Here is a 23,313-nt window from a genome sequence, read left to right as displayed (position 1 = left end):
ATATGACTTGATGTTAAAAATCAACATCTGGTTTGACTGAGTGAACAGTCTATCTCTGAACAGATGGTGAAGCTGATGTTGAAGATAGTACCCTGGTCAGTACTGAAGCACTCAGACCTCAAGCCTGAGCATCAGATGAATGTGAAATGAAGAGAGATCAAGCTGAATGAGGAGATCAGACAGGAGCATCAGACTCAGCTCTGCAGATTGAAAGAGACCAGCTCAGTCATGATGCCTGAGACAAGGCAGAGACTGATCTGGAAGAAGACAGCACTACAGATAATGAATATGAACTTCATTGAGACTGCTTCCTTCCATGATTATATGAAGAATAAGAAGTCAACAGTCTTCATAATCAGTCTGTATGAAATTGATAAACAGCTTGAGAAGAAGTGAGATTTAGTGAAAGCTGAGGATGAGTCTGATGAGAAGCTGATCAGCAACTTACCAGAATGATTGAAAGGCCAGAAGGACTGCTTCTCAAAGAAAGCATCAGATGAACTGCTCCTTCTACAGAAGAATGTTGATTTTAAAATAGAGCTTCAGTCTGATATTGACCTCACCCAGGGCATTGGACATACACCTCTATATAAGATGAATCTAGAGGAACTAGAGGCAGTGAAGACCTATCTTGAAGTCAACTTAGCAAAGGGTTTCATCATCTCAAGTTCAGTCCTCTACACCTCCTCAATTCTGATTGTCTGTAGTGGGAAGAAACTACAATTCTGTGTTGACTTTTACAAGCTGAATGCTATAATCAAACAAGATCAGTATCCCTTGCCCCTGATAGATGAGCTGATGAACCAACTCAATGAGGTGAAATACTTTACAAAGTTGGACATTTGGCAGAGGTTCCATCACATCTGAATGGACTCTGAGTCTGAGGACCTGACCACCTTTAGAACCTGCTATGAGATCTATAAATATCAAGTGATCCTCTTTGATCTTATAAATGCCTCTGCCTGCTTTCAATGATTTGTTAACAGTATCTTCTTTGACTATCTGGACAAGTTTATGACAGCATTTATGGATGATCTTCTAATCTATAGCAAGAATCTGAAGGAGCACAAACAGCAGATAAACTCAGTGCTAGACTGACTAAAGACAGTGGGTTTGCAAGCCAGCATTCAGAAATGTGAGTTTGCAGTCCAGAGGACAAAATATCTAGAGTTCATTATCAGTACAGAAGGAATTGAGGCAGACTCAGAGAAGACAGCTGTCATTATGAGATGACAGGTTCTCATCACAGTCAAAGAAGTTCAGTTATTTCTAGAATTTGACAATTTCTACTGACAATTCATAAGGAACTACAGCTGAATTGCAAAGTCACTGTATCAATTGACAAAGAAGACTACTTCATTTGTGTGAACATCAGAATGCAAATCAGTCTTTGAAAAATTGAAGAGACAGCTGATGGAGACTTCAACACTGTATTACTATGACTCTGAGCAGAAGACTTATATTGAGACTGACATCTCTGACAAAGTAGTGACTAGGGTACTAAGTCAAAGATTTGAAAATGATCTTTGACACTCAGTAGTCTTCTATTCAAAGACAATGAATGATGCAGAGCTTAATTATGAAGTTCATGATAAGAAATGCTGACAGTAGTTCAGATCTTACAAGAATGATGAACAGAGCTTGAGAGACTACAACAGGAGAAATGATTCAAGATTCTCACTGATCATTGTGCACTGAAATACTTCATGACTATCAAGAAGCTGAATACATGTCAAGTCTACTGAGCAGAGTTCCTCTCTCATTTCTACTTTGAGATCAAGTATTGACCAGGCAAGGTCAACCTGCTAGCAGACACACTGAGCAGGTCTGAGTAGATTAGAAGGCAACAGAACAGCTGTATGCAGATTCTCCTAGAATCAGAGACTCTCAACCCCCAGATCACTCTCTCTACAGACATTGCTAGCATCAACTTCTCAGAGAAAGAGAGCATTGCTGAATGCATAGTGTCTCTAAACAAGACAGTCACCTCAATTGAGCCTCTGCAGCAGCAGGCAGATGATGAGAATAGTCCCTATACAATGAAGAACAATGTGCTACAGTACAATGAAAGACTAGTGATGCCTGTTTAGAAAAAAAAAACTCTGATAGTCAAGCTACTGTAGAAAATTCATGATTAAGCTTCAACAGCACATTCTGAAGAACAAAAGACCCTGACTCTGATGCAATCACATTATTGATGAATCACCTGGTGAACAGATGTCCTACACTATATTCAGAACTGCCATGTGTGCCAGATCAGTAAAATTTCAAGAGATAAGACTTCTGATTTGCTAAAGTCATTATCAATACCAGAACAGGCATGACAGCATATTGCAATGAACTTCATGGACATGCTGAAAAGCAAAACAGATTATGATGTCATTTTGATCATAGTATATCAGCTAAGCAAGAAGACAATCTTCATTTCAATCATCTGAGAAGTTACAGCTTAGGAGCTGACTCAACTATTCATTCAATTCTACTATTCATACAATGAGGTGTCTGACTCAATTGTCTCTAACCAAGACCCTCAGTTCATATCAAGCTTTTGAGATGAGTTTACACAGATTCTGAGCATAAAACTGAAACTCTCAACAGCACATCATGCACAAACTGATAGACAGACAGAAGTGATGAATCAATACATTGCCACTCATCTTCACTTCTATGTCAGTTACTATCAAGACAACTGAGATGAGTGACTGCTCATTATAGATTATGTCTCCACAGCTATCTCAAACACTTTCATAGAGATCTCTTTCTTCCTCACAGCAAATGAATATGAACTCTGAATGTCATTTGACTGACAATCACTGATGAAGAAATTGAATATGAATGAGAAAAGAAATTGAGAAGCAGCAAGAAGCTTCATTCACTGAATGAGAGAGATCTGAAATCAGATGAGTAAAGGCATAAAGACAGCACAGAAACAGATGAAGAGACAGACTGACAAGCATCATCAAGAGTCTGACTTTGCAGTAGAAGATTTTGTTTATCTAACATTGAAATCATACAAGATGAATTGATCAAGCTGTAAACTGACAGAGCAGAATGTCAGTCTCTTCAGAATTCTGAAAAAGATGGGCAATGCCTACAAACTGAACCTTCTCATAACAATGAAGATTCATTCAATCTTCTCCTCAGACAAGCTATGCAAGGACTTCAGAGATCCTCTACCTGATCAGACTATCAGATCACCAGACCCAATTGAAATAGATGATGAGAATGAATGAGAAATAGATTGTATACTGGCCAGTAGAATAAGCTGGAGCAAGCTGCAGTATCAGATGCACTGAAAGGGGTTTGATGAGGATTCTTCATGATACCCCACTCACAACTTCAAAGAATCACCACATGCCATATGTGACTTCCATGAGGCTAACTCTACAAAAGCTGGACTCCCAAGGCAACTAGATGAGTGGCTGAAGGCATGGGAGACAGACAGCTACCTGAAGGATGAGGTTGATGACGACCTACCGGCATGAGGACATGCCTGCCCCTAGACCGGGGGGTGATGTTAGGCTCAGCGTCCGACCGAGCCCGACCGAAGGCCGGTGCCCGGTTAGACTTGACGTCAGATTAAGCTCGGCGCCCGATTAGGCCTAACCCACATCACGTGACCATGCGACCATGCGGGTCGCTCGATTAGGCCTAATCCATATCATGTGATCACATGACCATGCAGGTGGTTATAATCCACGCAGGCCCCCAGCACCCCCTTTCATCCCATCAAGCTTAGTATTTCGTTATATAGCAGTTAGCAACGCAGAGAGTCTTTCTTCTTATGCAGCTTGCATTCGCTCCCTAACACATTTAACAATAATATGAGAGTATGATTTATTCTCAATTTTATAAATAAAATAAATATGATGTTTTGTGTGATGATGTAGAATGAATGAGCTTCATTCAGCCTTCTCAACAGCATAAGATCATGAGCTGAGATAATCAGTAATCACAACTGTCTAGGCATTGGCATAGCAATCAACCCCACAATTACCTCACATATGAATAATATGTAAATGTGGAAAATGGCACTAAGGAAAAGAGCTATATAAACAGAGCCTTCTCTGAACTCATCTCTTAGAAATCATCTTAGTATTCATCTAGATAATTTATCTAGCTGACAATCAAACATTTGTTTCATCTGCATCTAGATTGAAACTGTGATATAATACTAAGATCAATAACTTTTCTTGCTTTTTTTAAAACAGGTTTTTTATATAAAAAACCTTTGAGAATTCTTTCTTACTTTTATTTTGAACATTAAATTTAATATTTAGATCTATTTCACTTTTACTTCTCTATCTCATTCACATTAAATTAATAAAGTTAAAGCTAATTTTGATATTTTAACTAATTTTATTATAGTCATTTATTTCTGATTTTCAGACTGTAGAAGCTTTGTGTAGCTGTAGTACTCACTACTAATAATGATTTTAGTAGAGTATATAGTTTCATTGTAAAATTAGTCTTATTAAAGTTATATATATAATCTTTGATAGAATTTTATACTCAGTAATTGTAATTTTAAAAATCTTAAATCAAGTTTGAATAATTTTTATATTCTCATACTTAGCTTAATTATGAATATAGTATTTGAAGCAGTAACTCTGAAACTTTGAACAATATATCATTAGATTTAATACTCAGTTTTTATCAATAAAGAAAAGTAGTAATAAAGATAATAAAATTTTATATAATAAGAAAAAAAAATCTTATTTAAATTAATTCAATACTTATTCAATTAGTTTATTTTTTTATTCTGAATTAATTTGATTAAATTTATATATAGATTTATATAAGCAGATTAATTATTAAATTAAAAATTTATAGTAAAAAATAACATATTAAATATATAATAACTTTATAAATTAAAAATATTTTTTATTTTATAAAAGTATTTATTATAAGTTTAAACTTTTTCTCTTTTAAAAAAATTCAAGCATCTTTATTATAAATTAATGATTTAATTATATGTTAAGATGAATAAATAATTAAATAAAAAATTTTTTTAAACTAATGATCTGCTTATTTAAATGATTCAATTATTTAAAAATTATATTAATTGTTAAGTAATAATAATTGACTAATTTTGAAACTTAAATTCTTCTTAATTTGAAAAAATAAATTTATATATTTTTTTATAAATATTAATTCAAAAAAATTTTTTATTTATTTAGATTTAAAATTTATTCAAGAAAACTATTTTTTATTAATCTTAGTCAATTTTATAAATTTAAATATAAATTTATTTGTGTAGTTCAGTCATTGAGTCTATAAACAATAGTTAAGTAAAAAAAATCTCATATAAACATATTGCTTTAGAAATTGAAAATATTTCTTGTATTTTAATAGTATTTATATAAGTTCAAGTTTTTTCTTTTTTTCAAGAGAATTTGAAAATATTTTGTTGTAAATTTGATGATGTAATAGCCCATTGAAGTGAATGAGTTACGAGATAATTAAGATATTTTGAATTTGACTTGTTCACTCAGTGGGGATGTTTACTCGGATTACATTTATTTTATAGTTAACTGTTGGAATGAGCTATTAGCTCACTCTATACAACTATGTGTGATCACGTGCGGCGAGGGGTGGCGCCCGGGGCAACGGCTAACTCCTTCAGTAAGAGGACATTTCATCCTCAAGTTGAACCTTTGTTGATTAGCCAGCATCGTCTTTCTTCCTCTTTAGCGTCGGGTTCTTCTATCTATTACGTCTTATCATCCCGCTACACGTTTTAGGCACCTTCGCTCCCCTTCCAGTCTTCCGGAAATATCATCTTTCCAGCGCCAGTAATTTGCTTGGTTGCTGTCAAAACTCCATCGAGGCTAATCTGCCCCTCACCGTATTTCATCACCCTCATTACTTTTCGCCTATAACCTCCATGCCTACAACCTCAACAAAACAACGAAAGTTCCTTTTATCGTGAAAGGAGAGCCTTGTTTTTCGAGAACAAGGCTTCCTCTTGCTTGCCAGCATTCACAATTCTGCCCCACGCTGTCATTCCGGAGCGGACTGGGAAGCTGGGTAAACGAAAAGCTTCCACAGGTGAAGACTCTCAACAGAACCACTCCAACCAACAGCAGCCTGAAAAGAAGATCTTGAAAGTATGTACTTTTTCCTTTTTTTTTTCCTTTTTTTTTTTTTCCTTTTTTTTTTTTTGGAATTCAAATATATATAGTTTATATTCCCCGTGCATGATTGAGAAATGTGAGAACGAGGTGAATAATGGGCCGTCTGTTTGATTGAATAAATACGTCAAAGCACGAGGTCGCCCCCAAATAGTTGATTCGATCTATATACTTGTGGCATGACTGTGCCGCTCACTGCCCACAGACTTTATATTCAATTTTTACAAAAAAATTTCGGTTTAATGTATAAAAGCCGCTCATATTTTCCTGCAGAGTTGGCAGAACTCATTCAGTTTCCTCTTTTCTTGTTTACATGGATACAGCTGACTCGAACACGATTAACTATACTTCTAGAACAGCACTATGCAGAGCAGCTCACAAGAAATCGTGGATATGTCCACAGATCCGGAGATCGATGAGTCGTTGTATAGTCGACAACTGTAAGAGACATTTCTCCTTCGTCATGAGGACTTTGAACGCGTGCCGCTTTGAAGAAATAGGTGTTGGTGCTGATGCCGTCTTCCCACCTAGATACGTCCTTGGCCATGAAGCTATGAAGCGCATGGTAACTTCAAATGTTCTCATTGTCGGGCTCAAGGGTTTAGGAGCTGAAATCGGTATGTTTCCATATATTTGCCTTTTAACATTGTGTTGTTTTTCTATTAATAGTTTGTGATAGCCAAAAATGTGGCCCTTGCCGGTGTCAAATCCCTCACCCTTTACGATCCTACCCCTATCGCTATCTCCGACCTGTCTTCGCAGTTTTTCCTCACCCCGCAAGATATGGGCAAACCCCGTGACCAAGCTACTGCCTCCCGTGTCGCAGAGCTGAACGCATACACACCTGTCCATGTCCTTGGTACGCAGAGTCTGACAGAGGATCTATCGCAGCTCAAAAAATATCAGGTTGTTGTTCTGACGAGCACACCTCTGCGGGACCAGCTTGTGATCGCCGAATATTGTCATAAGAATAATATCTATGTCATTATTACGGACACATTTGGTTTATTTGGCTACATTTTCACCGATTTCGGGGAGAATTTCACAGTGGTAGACCCCACCGGAGAAGATCCTACGAGTGGTATCGTTGCTGGGATTACCGAGGAGGGACTTGTGTCTGCTTCTGATGAGACTAGGCACGGACTAGGAGAAGATGACTACGTCACTTTTACTGAGGTCAAGGGTATGGAAAAGCTCAATAACGCAGAACCTCGTAAAGTCGACATTAAAGGCCCATACACCTTCTCCATTGGGGATGTTTCTGGGTTGGGGACTTATCACAGCGGCGGCATATATACTCAAGTAAAGATGCCCAAGACGCTCCACTTCAAATCCTTAGAACGGCAGCTTAAGGACCCCCAATTTCTCGTTACCGATTTCATGAAGGCTGATCGCCCGGCTAAGCTCCATCTTGGTATTCAAGCACTTCACAAATTCGCAGAGAATCATGGTGGAAAATTCCCCCGACCTCACAATGATAGTGATGCCCAGGAAGTCATTAAGATTGCTTCTAGCATTGGAGGGGAAGTTGACGAAGCACTCCTCAAGGAACTCAGCTACCAAGCACAGGGAGATCTGAGTCCAATGGCAGCCTTCTTTGGTGGCCTTGCTGCACAGGAAGTTCTCAAAGCTGTCTCCGGCAAATTCCATCCTGTCGTTCAGTGGTACTATTTCGACTCTCTGGAATCACTGCCCACATCTGTCTCGCGGTCTGAGGAAGAATGTGCTCCGCTGGGAACCCGATACGATGGCCAAATTGCCGTGTTTGGTAAAACCTTTCAGAGGAATATTTCCGAAATTAATGAGTTCCTTGTTGGTGCTGGTGCGATCGGTTGTGAAATGCTTAAGAATTGGGCTATGATTGGCTTGGGAACTGGCGAGCATGGCAAGATTACTGTCACGGATATGGATCAGATTGAGACCAGCAATTTGAACAGACAGTTTTTGTTCCGGCCTAAGGATGTTGGCCAGCCGAAGAGTGACACTGCTGCAAGGGCTGTACAGGCGATGAACCCTGAACTTCAGGGGAAAATTGTATCCCTGAGAGATCGCGTTGGTGTCGACACTGAGCATATTTTTAACGAAGATTTCTGGGAGGAGCTCGATGGTGTAACAAATGCCTTGGATAACATTGAAGCCCGAACATATGTTGATCGACGATGTGTGTTTTTCCAGAAGCCGCTGCTTGAGAGCGGAACCCTGGGTACCAAGGGGAATACTCAGGTTATCCTTCCTTGGCTCACCGAGTCATACTCTAGTTCTCAGGATCCCCCCGAACAGTCGTTCCCAATGTGCACGCTAAGGAGTTTTCCGAACCGAATAGAGCACACGATTGCATGGGCGCGAGAGTTGTTCCAGACAAGCTTCGTTGGACCTCCAGAATCTGTAAATCTATACCTTTCTCAGCCAGACTTCTTAAAAACGACCCTGAAGCAGTCTGGCAATGAGAAACAGACGCTGGAAATTATCCACAGTTTCCTCGTCACAAACAAGCCTCTCACTTTCGATGACTGCATTGTCTGGGCTCGTAACCAGTTTGAAGCCAACTTCAACAACGCAATTCAGCAACTCTTATATAACTTCCCTAAAGACTCAGTTACGTCAAACGGAACCCCCTTCTGGTCTGGCCCAAAGCGTGCGCCCACCCCACTGAAATTCGATGCCACCAACCCTACCCACTTTGCTTTCATTGTAGCCGCTGCGAACCTTCATGCCTACAACTACGGAATCAAGAACCTTGAAGTGGATAAGGGTCATTATCGAAAAGTTCTTGATGACATGATCATTCCCGAATTTACACCTAGCTCCTCTGTAAAGATCCAAGCTAATGAAAATGAACCTGACCCGAACGCACAACCGGCTTTCACCGACGAGGAGGAACTGCAGCGTTCCATCGCTGCCCTCCCACCACCTGGCTCCCTCGCCGGATTCCAATTGGATGTCGTTGAATTCGAGAAGGATGATGATACCAACCATCACATTGATTTCATCACTGCAGCCAGCAATCTACGTGCCGCAAACTACGACATCCAACAGGCTGATCGACACAAGACCAAGTTTATCGCAGGCAAGATTATCCCTGCAATCGCCACGACAACCGCACTGGTTACGGGCCTGGTGATCCTTGAACTGTACAAGATCATTGACGGCAAGCCGCACGCGGATCAATACAAGAACAGCTTCGTAAATCTTGCACTTCCGTTTTTTAGCTTCATTGACCCGATCAAAAGTCCCATGGACAAGTATCATCATAAGGGCCGCGAGATCTGGTTCCACAAGCTCTGGGATCGTTTCGAAGCGGATGATGTTATGCTCAAGGACTTCTTGAAGAGCTGTGAGGAGGAGAATGGATTGGATATCAACATGATTAGTTCTGGGGTTAGCTTGTTGTATCCGGTTTTTAATAAAGGCCCAGAGGTCATGAAGAAGCGGCTGCAGATGAAGTATGTTTTCTACTCCTTTCCGCCACTTTCGTTGGCCTACGGTATTACTGCTCGTGTCGTTTTATTGTGAATATCACTTTGCTAACTAAATGCGCGTGATAAATAGGTTGAGTGAGCTTATTCAATCTGTCAGTGACAAGGCTATTCCCGATCATCAGAAATATGTTATCTTTGAATTCCTGGCACGCGATGACACTGATGAAGATGTCGATGTCCCCTATGTAAGTGTGAAGGTGGATAAGCCGAAGAAGGATGCTGAGATGAAGGTGTAGATGAGTTGAAGTGAATTTGATTGATATTTGACTAGCACTAGAAGAAAGTGTAAAAAGAAAAAAAGGTATTGTAAGTTTTATAATGTTTCAGTGCTTTTTCTATTCTTCTTATTAATTTTACTTATGAGAAATAAATGATTCTTTGATAAATTAAAAAATGATGAAATAAATGAGAAACAAAATTACTTTATAATAAAGAATTTAATTATAATAACTATTATATTATAATATAATTATATTATATTAAATTATAAAAATAAAATTTAAAACAACTTAGCTAGAAAATAAAACTACAGTATTTTTTATATAAATTTACTTTCTCTGTTTATATATCTTCTTCTCTTTTTCATCTTTAGTATTTTAATGAAAACTTATTTACTGTTTCTTTACATCAGATGACTGTAATATTATATATCTATAAATTAACTATAAAAGAAATTTAATATTAAAATATATTTATATAATAAAAAATATAGTTAAAAATCTATAATAATAATAATTATATATTATTTATTAAATTTAATATTTTTAATAATAATTTTATTAGTTATATTTATTATATATTTTACTTCTAATTAATTAAAATTATAATTTATTTTAACTCTGATGAGATTAGATAAAATATAATAGAAATATATGTAATATATATAGAATTTACATGCTGTTTATTTTAAACAAGATTTCTAAAGTTTAATTATAATTTTAAAAAATAAGCTCAATTAATAAATCATATTCAACTCGGTTCATTATTCAACATTTGCCCCCCCCTCATTGTGTCACTTGAAATCTTATTCTTGTGCTTTGAAGTGTCTCTCATAAATCTCCTTCTTTATCAGGATTTGATTTTTGCTTTCTTCCATGTTCAGCCTCCTTCGAACTCGACAACTTCTATCACTTCTAGGAAGAAACCAGAAAATCGTTGATCCGAAGCCTCTTTCGTCATCACTATCCCAAACATCACATCAGTTCTCAACAACAGCAAAAGCAGATATGGCGGTAAATTATAACCAATATTCCCTTATTTCGTTACCCACCACTAATAGAAATATCGTTTTCCATTATCCCAGACCGGCAATGATGATAAAATTACCAATTGGGTCAGTCCTTCAGATACCACTGGCGAATTCAAACGCGAGCAATCTGCATTACGCAATTGGATTTCCAGGGAGCCCGGGGCACAATTCCCACCAGAAAAAGGCCGGTATCATCTCTATGTCTCATATGCGTGTCCATGGGGTATGTTGTCTTGTCTATTTCATTATAACTTACCCAAAACCTTTCGATTGTATGGCGGCTAATGCTGATTTTGGATTGATTGGGTGTAAAATATAGCCCACCGGACTCTCATTGTACGAAAGCTCAAAGGTTTGGAGGATATAATTCCCTTCACAGCTGTGCATTGGCACTTGGGTGATATGGGTTGGCGGTTCGCCACCCCCGAGGAAAATTTACCAGGCGAGAACGTGAGGCCCGACCCAGTTCATGAAGGCTTTACGCATCTCAGGCAGATTTATTTCAAAGTGGATCCCGAGTATAAGGGGAGATTTACGGTACCTGCGCTCTATGATGTCAAGACGGGAAGGATTGTGAGTAATGAGGTATGTATTAACTGATCTAACTATTAGATGGGAGTTGCATGTGTCTATTTGGTATTTGGAAGATGTAGGGCTAACTGGGTTCGGTTCAATAGAGCTCCGAGATCATTCGCATGTTTTACCATGAGTTCGACGATTTTTTACCAGAGAAATATAAAAAGGTGGATTTGTTACCGCAGAATTTGCGGAAGGATATTGAAGAGACGAATGAATGGACGTATAATGATGTGAATAACGGTGTATACAAATGTGGATTTGCAACGTGAGCAACTCCCCAACAAAAGATGATTAACAAGTCCACAAATCGTGAATACTAAAAAAAGCCGTTTCTATTTCCCTGAGTGAACAACCTACAGAACCCAATCAGCCTACGAGAAAGCCATGACCACCCTCTTCACCTCCCTCGACCGCATTGAATCGCACCTCCAGTCAAGATTCGATGCCAGTTCCTCCAAAACGTCACCAATTTACTACTTCGGCGATAGCATCACCGAAGCAGACGTCCGCCTATACACCACCATCGCCCGTTTCGACGCAGTCTACGTACAGCATTTCAAGACAAATATCCGTGACATCCGCTCCGGGTATCCTGCACTCCACCGCTGGCTGCGCCATTTGTACTGGGATATTCCCGCTTTTCACGACACGACGCAATTCGAGCATATTAAGAAACATTATACTAAGAGTCATACGCAGATTAATCAGTTTGGCATCACGCCCGTAGGGCCGTTGCCGGATATCTTGCCGAAGGACCAGGAGGTCGCGACTGTTATGGCGGTGAAGAAGTAATGGTGGGAGGAAATCTGTACTTCTAAGTTATGTTCGGAGCGGCGTGGACAGCAGAGGGGCTGGGGCTGGAGTGGTTTGGCGCGGTGGATGGGGAGGAAATTATTTAGGTTCCGGGCTTCTAGTAGTGGATGGCGCGTGTAATTGCCAGAACTAATCTGTGTGCCGAATGTATGCATTACATCCTTTTTAAGTTTATTATGTCAGTAATAGCCATTAAGGGACCTCCAATAAAGGGCTTGTCCAAATCCTATTGTTTGAAAACCCATGCGATCCCACCCACCAAAATCAACGGAAGGGATATGCCAGCGTATTGAAGTTCAACCCTGCTTTCTAAAACTAGATCTAGACGTAAGATGATAATGGTGACTTACTAGGCCCAGGACCCTCTTGTAAATCCAACGATTCAATAGGTTGCCGATGTGGAAGTGTTCAACCATAGAGCATCATAGGATTAATGGATAAGCCTGTCGGCCACCTTAATCATTACTAAGTAAGAATGGAAAACGGATTAGATTCTTTGAGAAGATAGCTGGTTAGAACTGACTTCGGTAGTCTAAACGAATCTAAGAAAGTAGAGGAACAAAATAACAAGAGGCTATACACAGTGGTTGAGGATAGGTACGATGCCGTAGTGAAAGAAACCAATAATCTCTCTTTTATATGTGAATTTATGTTTCTCATCGTGCATCATACAGAAAAGAAAAATTGGGGTGTATATTTGGACCAGGACACGAAATAGGTGAACGAAAATAAAGTAGCAGGAAAGGCAGCAAAAGTAGAAGCAACAGAAATCCAGGACAGCCTCTCCTAGATTTTGGGTATTCCAAAGGTAATTTGTTTGGCCGGTACACACAATGGCTTATACACAGATTGTAAAAAGCTAAAACATGTCGCGATGATGGGGATGATGTGTTTGTGGAAATTAGGAGGAAATCTAGAAAATCCTTCATACAGTACATCAAAAGAAATTGGGGAGATAAGTCAACTCGCTGAGACACCTCTGGCTATGCAAAAGCAGAACATGAACCGAGAATGAAAAGAGGTACGGTTAGGGTATTCTTACCAAGGAAAAGGAAAACGGGGAGATACAAGGTGGCAAAACGAAACGAAACGCAAAGTGAGAGAATGAGCATAGAAAGGATAACTGAAAAAAGGTTCGCGAACGGTGAGGTTCACTGTGTCTCAGAGGTTATCATAATATCACCATGATATGCACAAATACCAAAGACAGGAGAAGAGGATGGTTTCAAGGATAGCGTGTGCATTATACGGGGCCCGCTATGCCGTGGCTTTAAAGTAGGGGTGATATAGGTGTACAGTTGGATAGCTGTTTCAAGATACACCAAATAACTGCTTCGAGTTTTCGTACACGACATAACTAATCGATACAGACGGCGCGACCTTCAGTAAGTTCGGAGTAATCCCTCTGAATAGGCCTCGTATGCCTTCAGCTCGTAGTGTTTTGCGCGTTACGTCGACGATACCAGTATAAGTCGGGCTATGCAGGACAGTGCCTTGTGCCTGCAGTCGTGTGCGGAGGACGTTCATCGGGTAAACTATTGACGCACCGAGAGCGCCACTCAGCGCTCCGATAGCCCCAGTGGTGAAATTATTAAGGGGTACGTCGTCTTCATGGCAATGATACAGTCTTGTCTTGCGGGTTAGGAGGGTGGCTTTTAGGTACTCGAAGGTCATGAGATCGATTGCGGCATACGGGAACATTCCTATCAGCCCCAGAGGTAAACCGCGGAAAAAGGAGTGAAATCCATTCGTCGTCCACATCTTTTTGGCGGTTGCTGCGATGAGGCGGTTGCCGTGTAATCCTCCTTCGACTGTCTCGCATTGCATGCGACTAGCGAAAGGGTAAGCACCATGCATAATAGGGGTTAAAAAACCCTCGCTCTTAAAAAAGAGAAAAACTTACAATTTAAGGGTATCTAACGGGTAGACAAAACATCTGACATAGTCAACATCTAGTAAGATTGGATAAGCCTGTAAGGAACATACTGGGAAACCATTCCTCCGATTCCACCCGCCAAGAATTGAGAAGTTGGGAGGAGATTCTTTGGATCGCCATGCCCTTCAAGGTTGGCTAGTATGCGTTTGGAAGCCTGAACTATATTAGCACATCACACATTCTAACGATCAAGGTGTAGAAAAACCCGGCTAATCTCACTTCGTATGCGCCAAATTTGATCGCAGACTCTGGCATGACCTTGACGACATTCAAACCATTCCCTAAATAGTTAGTTAGACCATTTAGAACATCAATGTCAGTAAAAATGAAATGATGGGGTTCCCGGGGGAACATACCTGCAAACAGACTCCGTATTCCCCCAGCACGCCACAAGTCCTTGGTAGCTTCAACGAGAGGAATCCCCGCCCTCTTGAGAGCTTCCAACGGGTGGCCGGATTTGGCAGCGCTAAGAGCGGTCTCCTTAACGGCGGTTTGGGCAATGAGGTAAACTTTCAAACGATCGAGGGGCGCCGTGGCTGTCCTCGATACGCATCCTGCCATTCCGCCGGCAAGGAAGTAACCTATTTGGGGTGTGCTCTCGGTCAATACCTGTGCGCAAGTTTGATAACACAACCAAAGCGAAACGGCGGTAGGGAGGACAAGCCACTCCAGCTCATCATCAGTGAGAAATGGAATTGCCTCTAGACTGTGGTAGTATTGAGAGTGCGTGTTCTGGGCCTTGCAACCTAGCTGGGTCACTGTGGTATCCGACTTGGGAATATGGAAAACGTTTTTTTAAAAATAAAATCCGCGACGGGGTTGAGGTTGGGTTTAGGAAACGAGGGCTCCGTACCTGATCCCTGGATGGGCTTATTTATGTGAACATCTCCTTCTGGGTTTAGGTTTCCAAGGGTGCTATAATAGGATATAAGGCCCCGGAGGTTGGAGGTTTTGGTGGGAAGGAATAGAAGGAAGTCCCTGTTGGGTTGCGAATTAGATATTAGATGCTTGGATTCAAAAGACTTTATAAAAGAAGTTATATAACATACCTCCATTCATCGAAAGTGATTACGCCGTCCTTGTTGGAATCGACGTCGGTAAAGAACTCGTCCAGCTTCTTTTTCGGAACGGTAAGACCGGCCTTCGCAAAGGCAGTTCGCAGCTCCTCCTTGTCAAGGTGTCCGTTGTGGTCATGATCAATAGACTCAAATAATCGCCAGAGTTCCTTTTCAGCCCTTTCGACAAAAGCTTGGAATTCTAAAAAGTGGCATTTTAGATCGATAATGAGGGGAAAGGGTAGTGTTGCTCCGCGGGGATTATATGTATTTTACGCACCATTGAACTGTATCTTCCCATCTCCGCTGGTGTCCACATCTGCAAGGACATCTCCTACGAGGGAATCTGCATTTTTAAGCGCTATATATATGTTAGTATACGCAGAGTTTGATATTGTTGCCAATCTACACAACTCCGAGAAACGAGAAGAATGACGGAGCGGGACCGTGGAACGGAAAGAAACATACGGTGATCCATTTTCCTCAGGCCCTTTTTAAATCCCCTGAGGTCTATTTGGCCCTCACGTCGGGCATCGAGAATTTCCCAGAGCCTCGCAACCCGCTGGTCGCGATCGTGTTGTGACCCTACTCCCATTGTGTCACAGTTGGTGACAATATTGGGATGGGATTTTACAACAGGACAACGCGATCACAAAGGAAACATCCACTACCAAATTTCCCGCATAAATGCGGGTGCTGCACGGACAGAAGAAGGCCAAACATCAGAAATGAGGGATAGATATACTATGAAATGTACGTGGGTAGAAAACGGTTTAAGGCATAGAACACAGCATCAAAAGTTGTCAGATGAGGAGGTTGAGATGCCTAAGCAGGAATTGAAGGTAATACGCTTGGCGCTTAGACTGAGTTTCGGCATCACATCTAGCAGACTTGGCGATCAATTTGCCGACACAAGCGAGCGCTTAACAAACATCGAACGTCATCAACCTTCGTATACGTGGGACCTCCATGTTCCATGATGGTATCTTGTCAACGAAGAACTTTCGTAATGATGAAGAAGAGAATTCTGCTGTGGACATGATGACAGTATCGTATCTTCATCTCTGTCAAAACAGTTCATTTTTGATTCATTATTCAGCCCAGAGAGACGTTCAGTCATTGCAGCTCAATATTCCACCATAACGAGCATGTGTAACTAAACGTGCTTCACCAACGTCCTTCCTGGCCGCTTCTGCCTCAAATTAGAAATGGCAGCCAATTACTGGGTGTCAACCCAGCGCCTGTACTGGCTCTTCGATCGAGACCGGTTGGCAGAAATCAGGAAATCCCTCAACGAAGGCGAGAAACAACTGATACAACAATTCCCGCTGCCTGATCTAAGGTACTTTAGCATCTACATCAATCTACGTATGACTTCCTATTCCGATGCAAGTTGCCACCCGGTCCGAGTATTGGTATCGTTGAAGCTGACAAAGGGCAACATCGCCGCCGCAGAGCTGGTCAGGCTGGGGAAACGGATGACAATTCGTCAGCAGGCGCTTGCAACGGCACAAGTCTATATCAGGAGATTCTACACCAAGGTAGAAATCCGACGGACCAATCCGTATCTAGTGCTTACCACCGCTTTCTACCTGGCATGCAAGATGGAGGAATGTCCCCAGCACATTCGCTTTGTCGTGAGTGAAGCAAAAGGATTATGGCCAGGTTGGTAGTCTCACCCATTTTTATGTGGAGGTATCTATCTTACTAAACCTATATTGAGCAGATTACATCGTATCCGACATTTCCAAGCTGGGTGAATGCGAGTTCTGGCTCATCTCAGAAATGAACTCGCAGTTGATAGTTCATCACCCCTACCGCACCCTGTCTGAAATACAGACAGCGCTATCTCTAACATCGGAAGAAGTATCGCTGGCATGGTCAGTGATTAATGACCACTATCTAACTGATCTCCCTCTTCTCCGGCCACCGCACGTGATTGCGGTAACTGCCCTTTTAATCGCGGTGGTATTCAAGACAAACCCCGCAAGCTGTGCCCATCTTACAGGAGCATCTCCAGCCTCCGCAGTACTACGGGATGGAGTGGGTGCACTGGCCTCACTTGGTGATAAGCAGTCAGGGGCGAGTATGCCTCCTCGCATCCAGAAGGTCATTGACTGGCTTTCGACGGGCGAGGTCAACATTGAAGCGGTCATTGATTGTACGCAGGAGCTTGTTTCTCTGTATGAGGCCTGGGAGCAGTATAGCGAGAAGGCATGTCGCGAGCAGATTGCACGATATGTGAAGGCGCTGGCTCTTGATAAATGATATTATCGAGAAAACGAGGACGCAGACTCTTCCCTGTATTTTGCAGTTCTGTTAATGGAGGTATTTGGGACATTCTTCTACAGCCCGATTCTCGATTTCCTTGAAAATAGGACTGGGCCAGTTAAACCAAGAGAAATTAAAAGATATGTTGAAATGCGTCGTCCGCATATCAGATACCAGAACTTCCAATGACGCAACGCTATCACAGGCGCACAAACCATACAACCAATACCAATCACGAATATAACATTCAGCACCCCATCTACGACCCCGCCCCGATCCGCACCTTACTTCATCCGAATCTGCCCAGGTCGCTCAAAGATGCATACGCAAGCTCACGTGGACGTAGACATGAAGCAACCCATCAATACCCACACATGAAACTCGAATCGTCCAATCCCAGAAACTTAAATCCACCCTCCTCGAAAGTCTCCGGCCTCACATCGACGGAAAGCTGAGATGCATAAGATCCCCAGATTCAAGATACATCTCCGACGCTCCAATCTCAGATCCTCTAAAAGGGAAAAAAACCAAGTATGAATAGCCTAGAACTTCCCCCTCCCATTCCCCTTTCGAATTATATATTCAATACCGTTGCCATTCACCTGAAACTTGGATTCTGATCCATTCCGCCTCCGCCTCCTTTCTCTCCCTTCAAAGATATAGAGCCCTCAGTTTCACACAATATTTAACTGCCTGTAAAAGAAATTGGCTGGCCTGTGATAAGATAACTTTCGTGGATAATATTTCGCTTTTGTTCTCTCATCTCAACCCAACTTGCTACTAAGTGTAGACGGGATTGATGATTGTTGGGTATGAACAATTGTATGTACAAGTGAGCGAGAGATCTCCGCTGACATAGAGCTTGGGAATAAAATGAACATTTATAAATTACCGCGTCTTAAAATACCATATTATATACCATATTTATAAAGGGTTTTGCCACGAGTCCCGTCGCACCTCAGCTCTTGTAATTCGACATCAACTTATTATGGCGCTGCTACCGCGAGTGAATTCGAGCGTTAGAACAAATTAAATATGAAATAGCCAAAACAAACTCGTAGTGAGTAGTAATTGCTCAACAGATCGTCAACATTGACAGACTCTTAACATTTTTCACCTACGCTGTCTGATCTTTATATAACCAGCTGTCTTCTCTGAGCAGATAACATCATTAAGTGAATAATCTCTTATTTCAAACTCTGTCAAATTGCAAAATTAAGTAGTTAATCATCAAACAAGAATTTCTCATTAATTTATACAGATCTATTTCTTAGATTTGTCGATAGATTCTGATAGTATGATCAATTACATTATATTTGCTGCAGCATGATGAAGCTCACTTTCTAGACAGCTGATTCAAATTCTCTACGCTCTTCTATACAGCTTGATCAATTGCTTGAGCTGTGGCTATTTCTTTCTCAGTTGCTAAAGCTTTATTCTGAGCTATATATGTATGAGTTTGCTTCTTGTTATAGTTTTTCTTTTCAATTGCAGCTCTGTAATGTCAAGACTTATTATACTGATATCTTGCCCTCATGATACTATTATCTGAGGCACTTTATGAAGAATCATATTATTTTCTCATTTCATGAAGAATTAAATTATCTGAGGTGAAATCTAGTGTTGTCTATTTATGTAAACAAACACTTTGAATTTCTCTGAAAATCTTTCAAGAGATTCAGTGATGCTATTATTTAATTCTACATCTACATTTCACTCATCATTATTCTCTTCACTTTTCAGTGCTCTCAGCATCTATTCTTCTACTCTTTTGTGATATTAGTTATAGTGCTTCTCACACTTTCTTTTAACACTTAGTTCATTCACAGCAAGTGTTCTCATGGGCTCTTAGCTTCTTATTTTTCTTTGCTAAGATAGCAGCACTGTATATGATTAGCTGACATCTTTTAATCAACTGATTAACTACTTGATTTGATTGAACTGAACAGCAGCTTTATACGCTGCCTGATCTTGCTGTTTTGAAGTTCTAACTGCCTCACAATTTTAGACAGTTGAAGAGTATAGAATAACTCAGATTCATGAGAAATGTCAGAGAGTAAAAATATGAACCTGAGTCCATAAATATATTAGAATCTTATTCACCTCATACAGCACTAGATCAGTGTCTTTAAATTCATTCTTAACAGTAGAGTTCTTGAGTATCTTCTTTTTAACTGCAGAATAAAGTGCTAAAAATTTCCTCCTGTCAATATCATTGATCTCTAATCTCATGCAATTCTTACCACTTTATTTGTATACTTGTTTTAAAGTTCAAAGCAGCTTCACATCTAGTGACTGCGTGTAACGGGCGTGCTACCGAATACGGCCCTAGCACTTCCTTATAACAAAAAGGACGAATTCGCCAGAAGGAGAAAAGAAAAGAAAAAGAGAACAGAATGAAAGCTTATGGGCACGGAGTTTTATATGGGTCAGGCGGGAAGAAGAATAGTCCGGGAGAAGAGTTTTGGTTACGAAAGATTATCACCCGGGCGTTAGCCAATTACAAACTCACTTTTTAGAGATCATTTTTATCTACAGTTAAGAATGTTGAAGAAGAAAAGGAAAGAAAGATCGGCAGGCGTGTAAAATAAAGAGTTTTTAAATATCCACAAGCTCAAAGTATAAAAAAGCAAACAATCGGACGGTGAGTTCGCGGCATTCCCGAATGCCCACTCGGTCCTGACGTCCCCTTCAGGCGCACTCCTCCGTTTTTTCTGTCTTCTTGGAAGACCATGTGAATCTAATAATCACAATTACATACGCCTCTTTCCTGAAGACCACAGGTTTTGCTCAGTGAATATTTCCCGTGCGCTCACTTTGCGCCTATCATGCCCCTCGACATCTTTCCTTTCAGATGGCGTGGTGGATGTCATCACGCTTGCTTCCCGGTTTGAATAGCTTTTCAGGGCTTCGACGGGCGGTGTGGGATCCACATCGTCAAAGGTTATGGTATCTGATTCTGCCAAGATGAAGAAGACTAAACTGCGGTACGGAATAGAAATATCTTCTTTGAGGTGGATTGGGATTTATAGCGAGGGGGGGTCTGGAAGAGAAAGGAGATGAGCAAAGTGTAAGAAAAATCCTCGCTTGATGTCATGGCATGGCAAGATTCGGTGAAGTCATGCGCTTCACTTGCTTTTCGTGTCACCACGTAAAACCTGCATGACATGGCCATTGATAGGTAATTAATGACCAGAAGTACACTGGTCCGAAGATCCAAGCGACCATTGCATCCTGTGCGTGGGCTTTGTTTCTCCTGCTATGTAGTGCCGAGGGGAAGATCTACTGGGGCAAGCGTAGTTGATGCCAAGATGTCTAATAAGCATTCTCGGTGCAAGAAACGGGATATCAACAACATTAAAATAAGATCACCATCTTAGCTTCTCTTTTGTGAGGTGGCCCCTTGTCTCCTGATTCTATGCTCAGCCAGCAGACTTTATTAAAGGCTTTATGAATATATATGCCTTATTTACTATAAAGCTTATGTACAATAATTATGTCTTATCTTATTTAGTGTAAAACTATAGTAATAAATTTTAATATAATATAAGAGTTTAATTGAAATATTTCTTTTCATAAAATTAATAATTCTTATATTATTATTAATAAAGTTTTATATAAATTTTATTTTTATTTTTAAATAAATTTTTAATATATAATATATAATTTTATTATTTTATTTATATTACTATAAAAAAATTATTAATTATTATAATATAATTTAAAATTAATATAAAATAAAAATTTATATTTATTTAATATAAATTATAATAAATAATAAATACATAAATAATAGTATTTAATAATTATAAAAAAATTTTATTTTTATATTTAATTTAATAATTTAAAATATTTAATAAATAATATTATAAATATATATTAAATTTAAAAATTATATAAATTTTTAATAATAATAATAATAATAATAATAATAATTTTTATTTATTTTTATCTATTTAATTAATTATTTTAATTATATATATTTTTAATATATTATTTTTAATTAAATAATAATTATAATTTATTTAATTAATTTATATTTAAATTTAATTTATATAAAAATTTTTTAAAATATTTAAAAAATATATAATTAAACTTTTAAAATATATAAATATAAATAATTTTTAATTCACAATAAAAAAGTAATAATACATAGAATTTAAATTAAATAGCTATCAGTATGAAAATTATATAAATAAAAGTTTGAAGTTTTATTTCTTTTTTCAATAATCAATTTAATAAAAGTATATTTCATTATAAATTTGAAGCTTTTGTACTATACTGATAAATATAAATTTTATAATAATGTAGTAATTTTATTATTATTAATATATAAAAAGAAAATAATTTAATTTCATAATATAATATAGTTTAATTTTTTTCATAAAATATATATATTTCGGTTTTATTGATGTCCTCAGGAGATGTGGAGATAGTAAATTAGTGTAAGCGGAGAGGGAATGTCAGAGTGTTTTTCCCAAGTTCATCTTTGATTGGGGAAAGCGTTTTTCGATCCATTCTCTGCTTCCAGCGATGATGAAGGGTGATAAATCGGTTAGGCCAATCGACTGATGCAGCAGCAGCGCCAAGGATGAGCTGGCCTGCTAGCCTCTGCTATTGAGGAGGTTAAGCTTGTCTCAACGCCAGTCCGGTGGTTGGACTGCATGTGGTTCTTCAAACTGAGTTTTGTGCATGAATAGTGGAAATTGGGACTGGGTGGTGATTGGAGGGTTTTTGTTGCTTGTTGCTGTTGTTGCTGCTTGCTGCGGGTGTTGGTGGGCGGTTGGTTTGGTTGGTTGGTTGGCTGGTGGTGCTATTTATATAACTACGGGGTTTGGGTTGGAACCACCTGGGGCGGGTCCGAGCTAGTCACGGAGTGAGTGAGCAGGTGTCAAAGACATTCTTCTGGATTTGGGGCATGGCGTAATGGGACCGGGATGGGGAGACGTTATTTTTCTTACTCTTATCATTTAGTTATGCAATGTCTGCAACCATTGTGTGTAGGGATTGTTTTTCATCCACTGCATAATTTTTGGTTCGCGGCTGGTCATAGAAGGAGATCGAAATTCCGCCGCTGTTTTCATTTGTAAATACATTGTGGTTATACTCCGTATTAGTATCCGGAGAACGTAGTATTCCATAAAACTGGCTCCGATAAATACACCTCTTCCTGGCTCAAAAGAAGCACAGATGATTATTATGATGTAAAACTAAGGGATATAAGAGGGAGCTGTGGACGCGCTGGACCAGGCCTCCCAACCTCCGCCTGTGTCTGACCAGCCTCCTTCATGCGGAGAGGGATCAGTAATAACAACAAACCTACCCTTTGGACCTTTTACTCTGGGAAGGTTTCTGAATAGGTGGGTGGTGCGGGGAACATTTTATCTACGGAAGATGACAGATGTCTGGGGGGTGGGTGAGCTGGTAATTGGAATATTCTCTTTTTGCTTTCCCCATTCTGGTTTGAAGGCTGGCTTCCCGTGGTCACTCTATAGTTAGTAGCTTTGAGTCTTGACATCCTCCTGATCATCAGATGGGTCCGTGTTTCGTTGGTACCTGACGCATCTCCAAGGGCCAATGTTAGGGGCCCAACTTGAGCGTATGGGTGATGATACTTGATTATACCAGTTAGTGACTGACTAGATAACTAGCAGTTAGTCATGACAACTGCTGACAGAAGTGGCGGGGCAGGCGATGATAAGGGTACCAAGGTCCAGTCAATGGGTCATACCCCGAAGATACTTCCAGTCAGTACCGAGCATGGTTATCCACTCTGCCATGAGGTCCATCCATGATA

At 39.8% G+C, this 23,313-nt stretch overlaps 4 protein-coding genes across 4 annotated transcripts; 3 read left to right on the top strand and 1 right to left on the bottom strand.

Annotated features, from left to right (window-relative positions):
- Positions 1-6,497: 6,497 nt before the first annotated feature.
- On the top strand, positions 6,498-9,849 carry PAAG_03932 (hypothetical protein; the record flags this gene model as incomplete). Its single annotated transcript, XM_002794293.2, has 4 exons — positions 6,498-6,574; positions 6,666-6,751; positions 6,814-9,577; positions 9,684-9,849. The coding sequence occupies 4 exons, from the start codon at positions 6,498-6,500 to the stop codon at positions 9,847-9,849; spliced, it is 3,093 nt and encodes a 1,030-aa protein (XP_002794339.1).
- An 858-nt stretch (positions 9,850-10,707) lies between these two features.
- PAAG_03931 (glutathione S-transferase Gst3) lies at positions 10,708-12,233 on the top strand (the record flags this gene model as incomplete). The annotated part of the gene is made up of 5 exons (XM_002794292.2): positions 10,708-10,845; positions 10,917-11,085; positions 11,182-11,447; positions 11,540-11,706; positions 11,801-12,233. 5 exons carry the CDS (start codon positions 10,708-10,710, stop codon positions 12,231-12,233), a joined length of 1,173 nt encoding a protein of 390 aa, XP_002794338.1.
- A 1,332-nt stretch (positions 12,234-13,565) lies between these two features.
- Positions 13,566-15,840, bottom strand: PAAG_03930 (hypothetical protein; the record flags this gene model as incomplete). The annotated part of the gene is made up of 9 exons (XM_015845110.1): positions 13,566-14,085; positions 14,158-14,190; positions 14,241-14,344; positions 14,410-14,471; positions 14,547-14,948; positions 15,044-15,168; positions 15,240-15,447; positions 15,526-15,606; positions 15,714-15,840. The coding sequence occupies 9 exons, from the start codon at positions 15,838-15,840 to the stop codon at positions 13,566-13,568; spliced, it is 1,662 nt and encodes a 553-aa protein (XP_015702199.1).
- Positions 15,841-16,453: 613 nt separating this feature from the next.
- Positions 16,454-17,513, top strand: PAAG_03929 (cyclin; the record flags this gene model as incomplete). Its single annotated transcript, XM_015845109.1, has 2 exons — positions 16,454-16,910; positions 16,972-17,513. The coding sequence occupies 2 exons, from the start codon at positions 16,454-16,456 to the stop codon at positions 17,511-17,513; spliced, it is 999 nt and encodes a 332-aa protein (XP_015702198.1).
- Positions 17,514-23,313: the final 5,800 nt, after the last annotated feature.

The sequence above is a fragment of the Paracoccidioides lutzii genome (genome assembly GCF_000150705.2).
Source record: "Paracoccidioides lutzii Pb01 unplaced genomic scaffold supercont2.9, whole genome shotgun sequence".
NCBI classification, from domain to species: Eukaryota; Fungi; Ascomycota; class Eurotiomycetes; order Onygenales; family Ajellomycetaceae; genus Paracoccidioides; species Paracoccidioides lutzii.
This window is presented reverse-complemented; position numbering and strand designations above follow the sequence as displayed.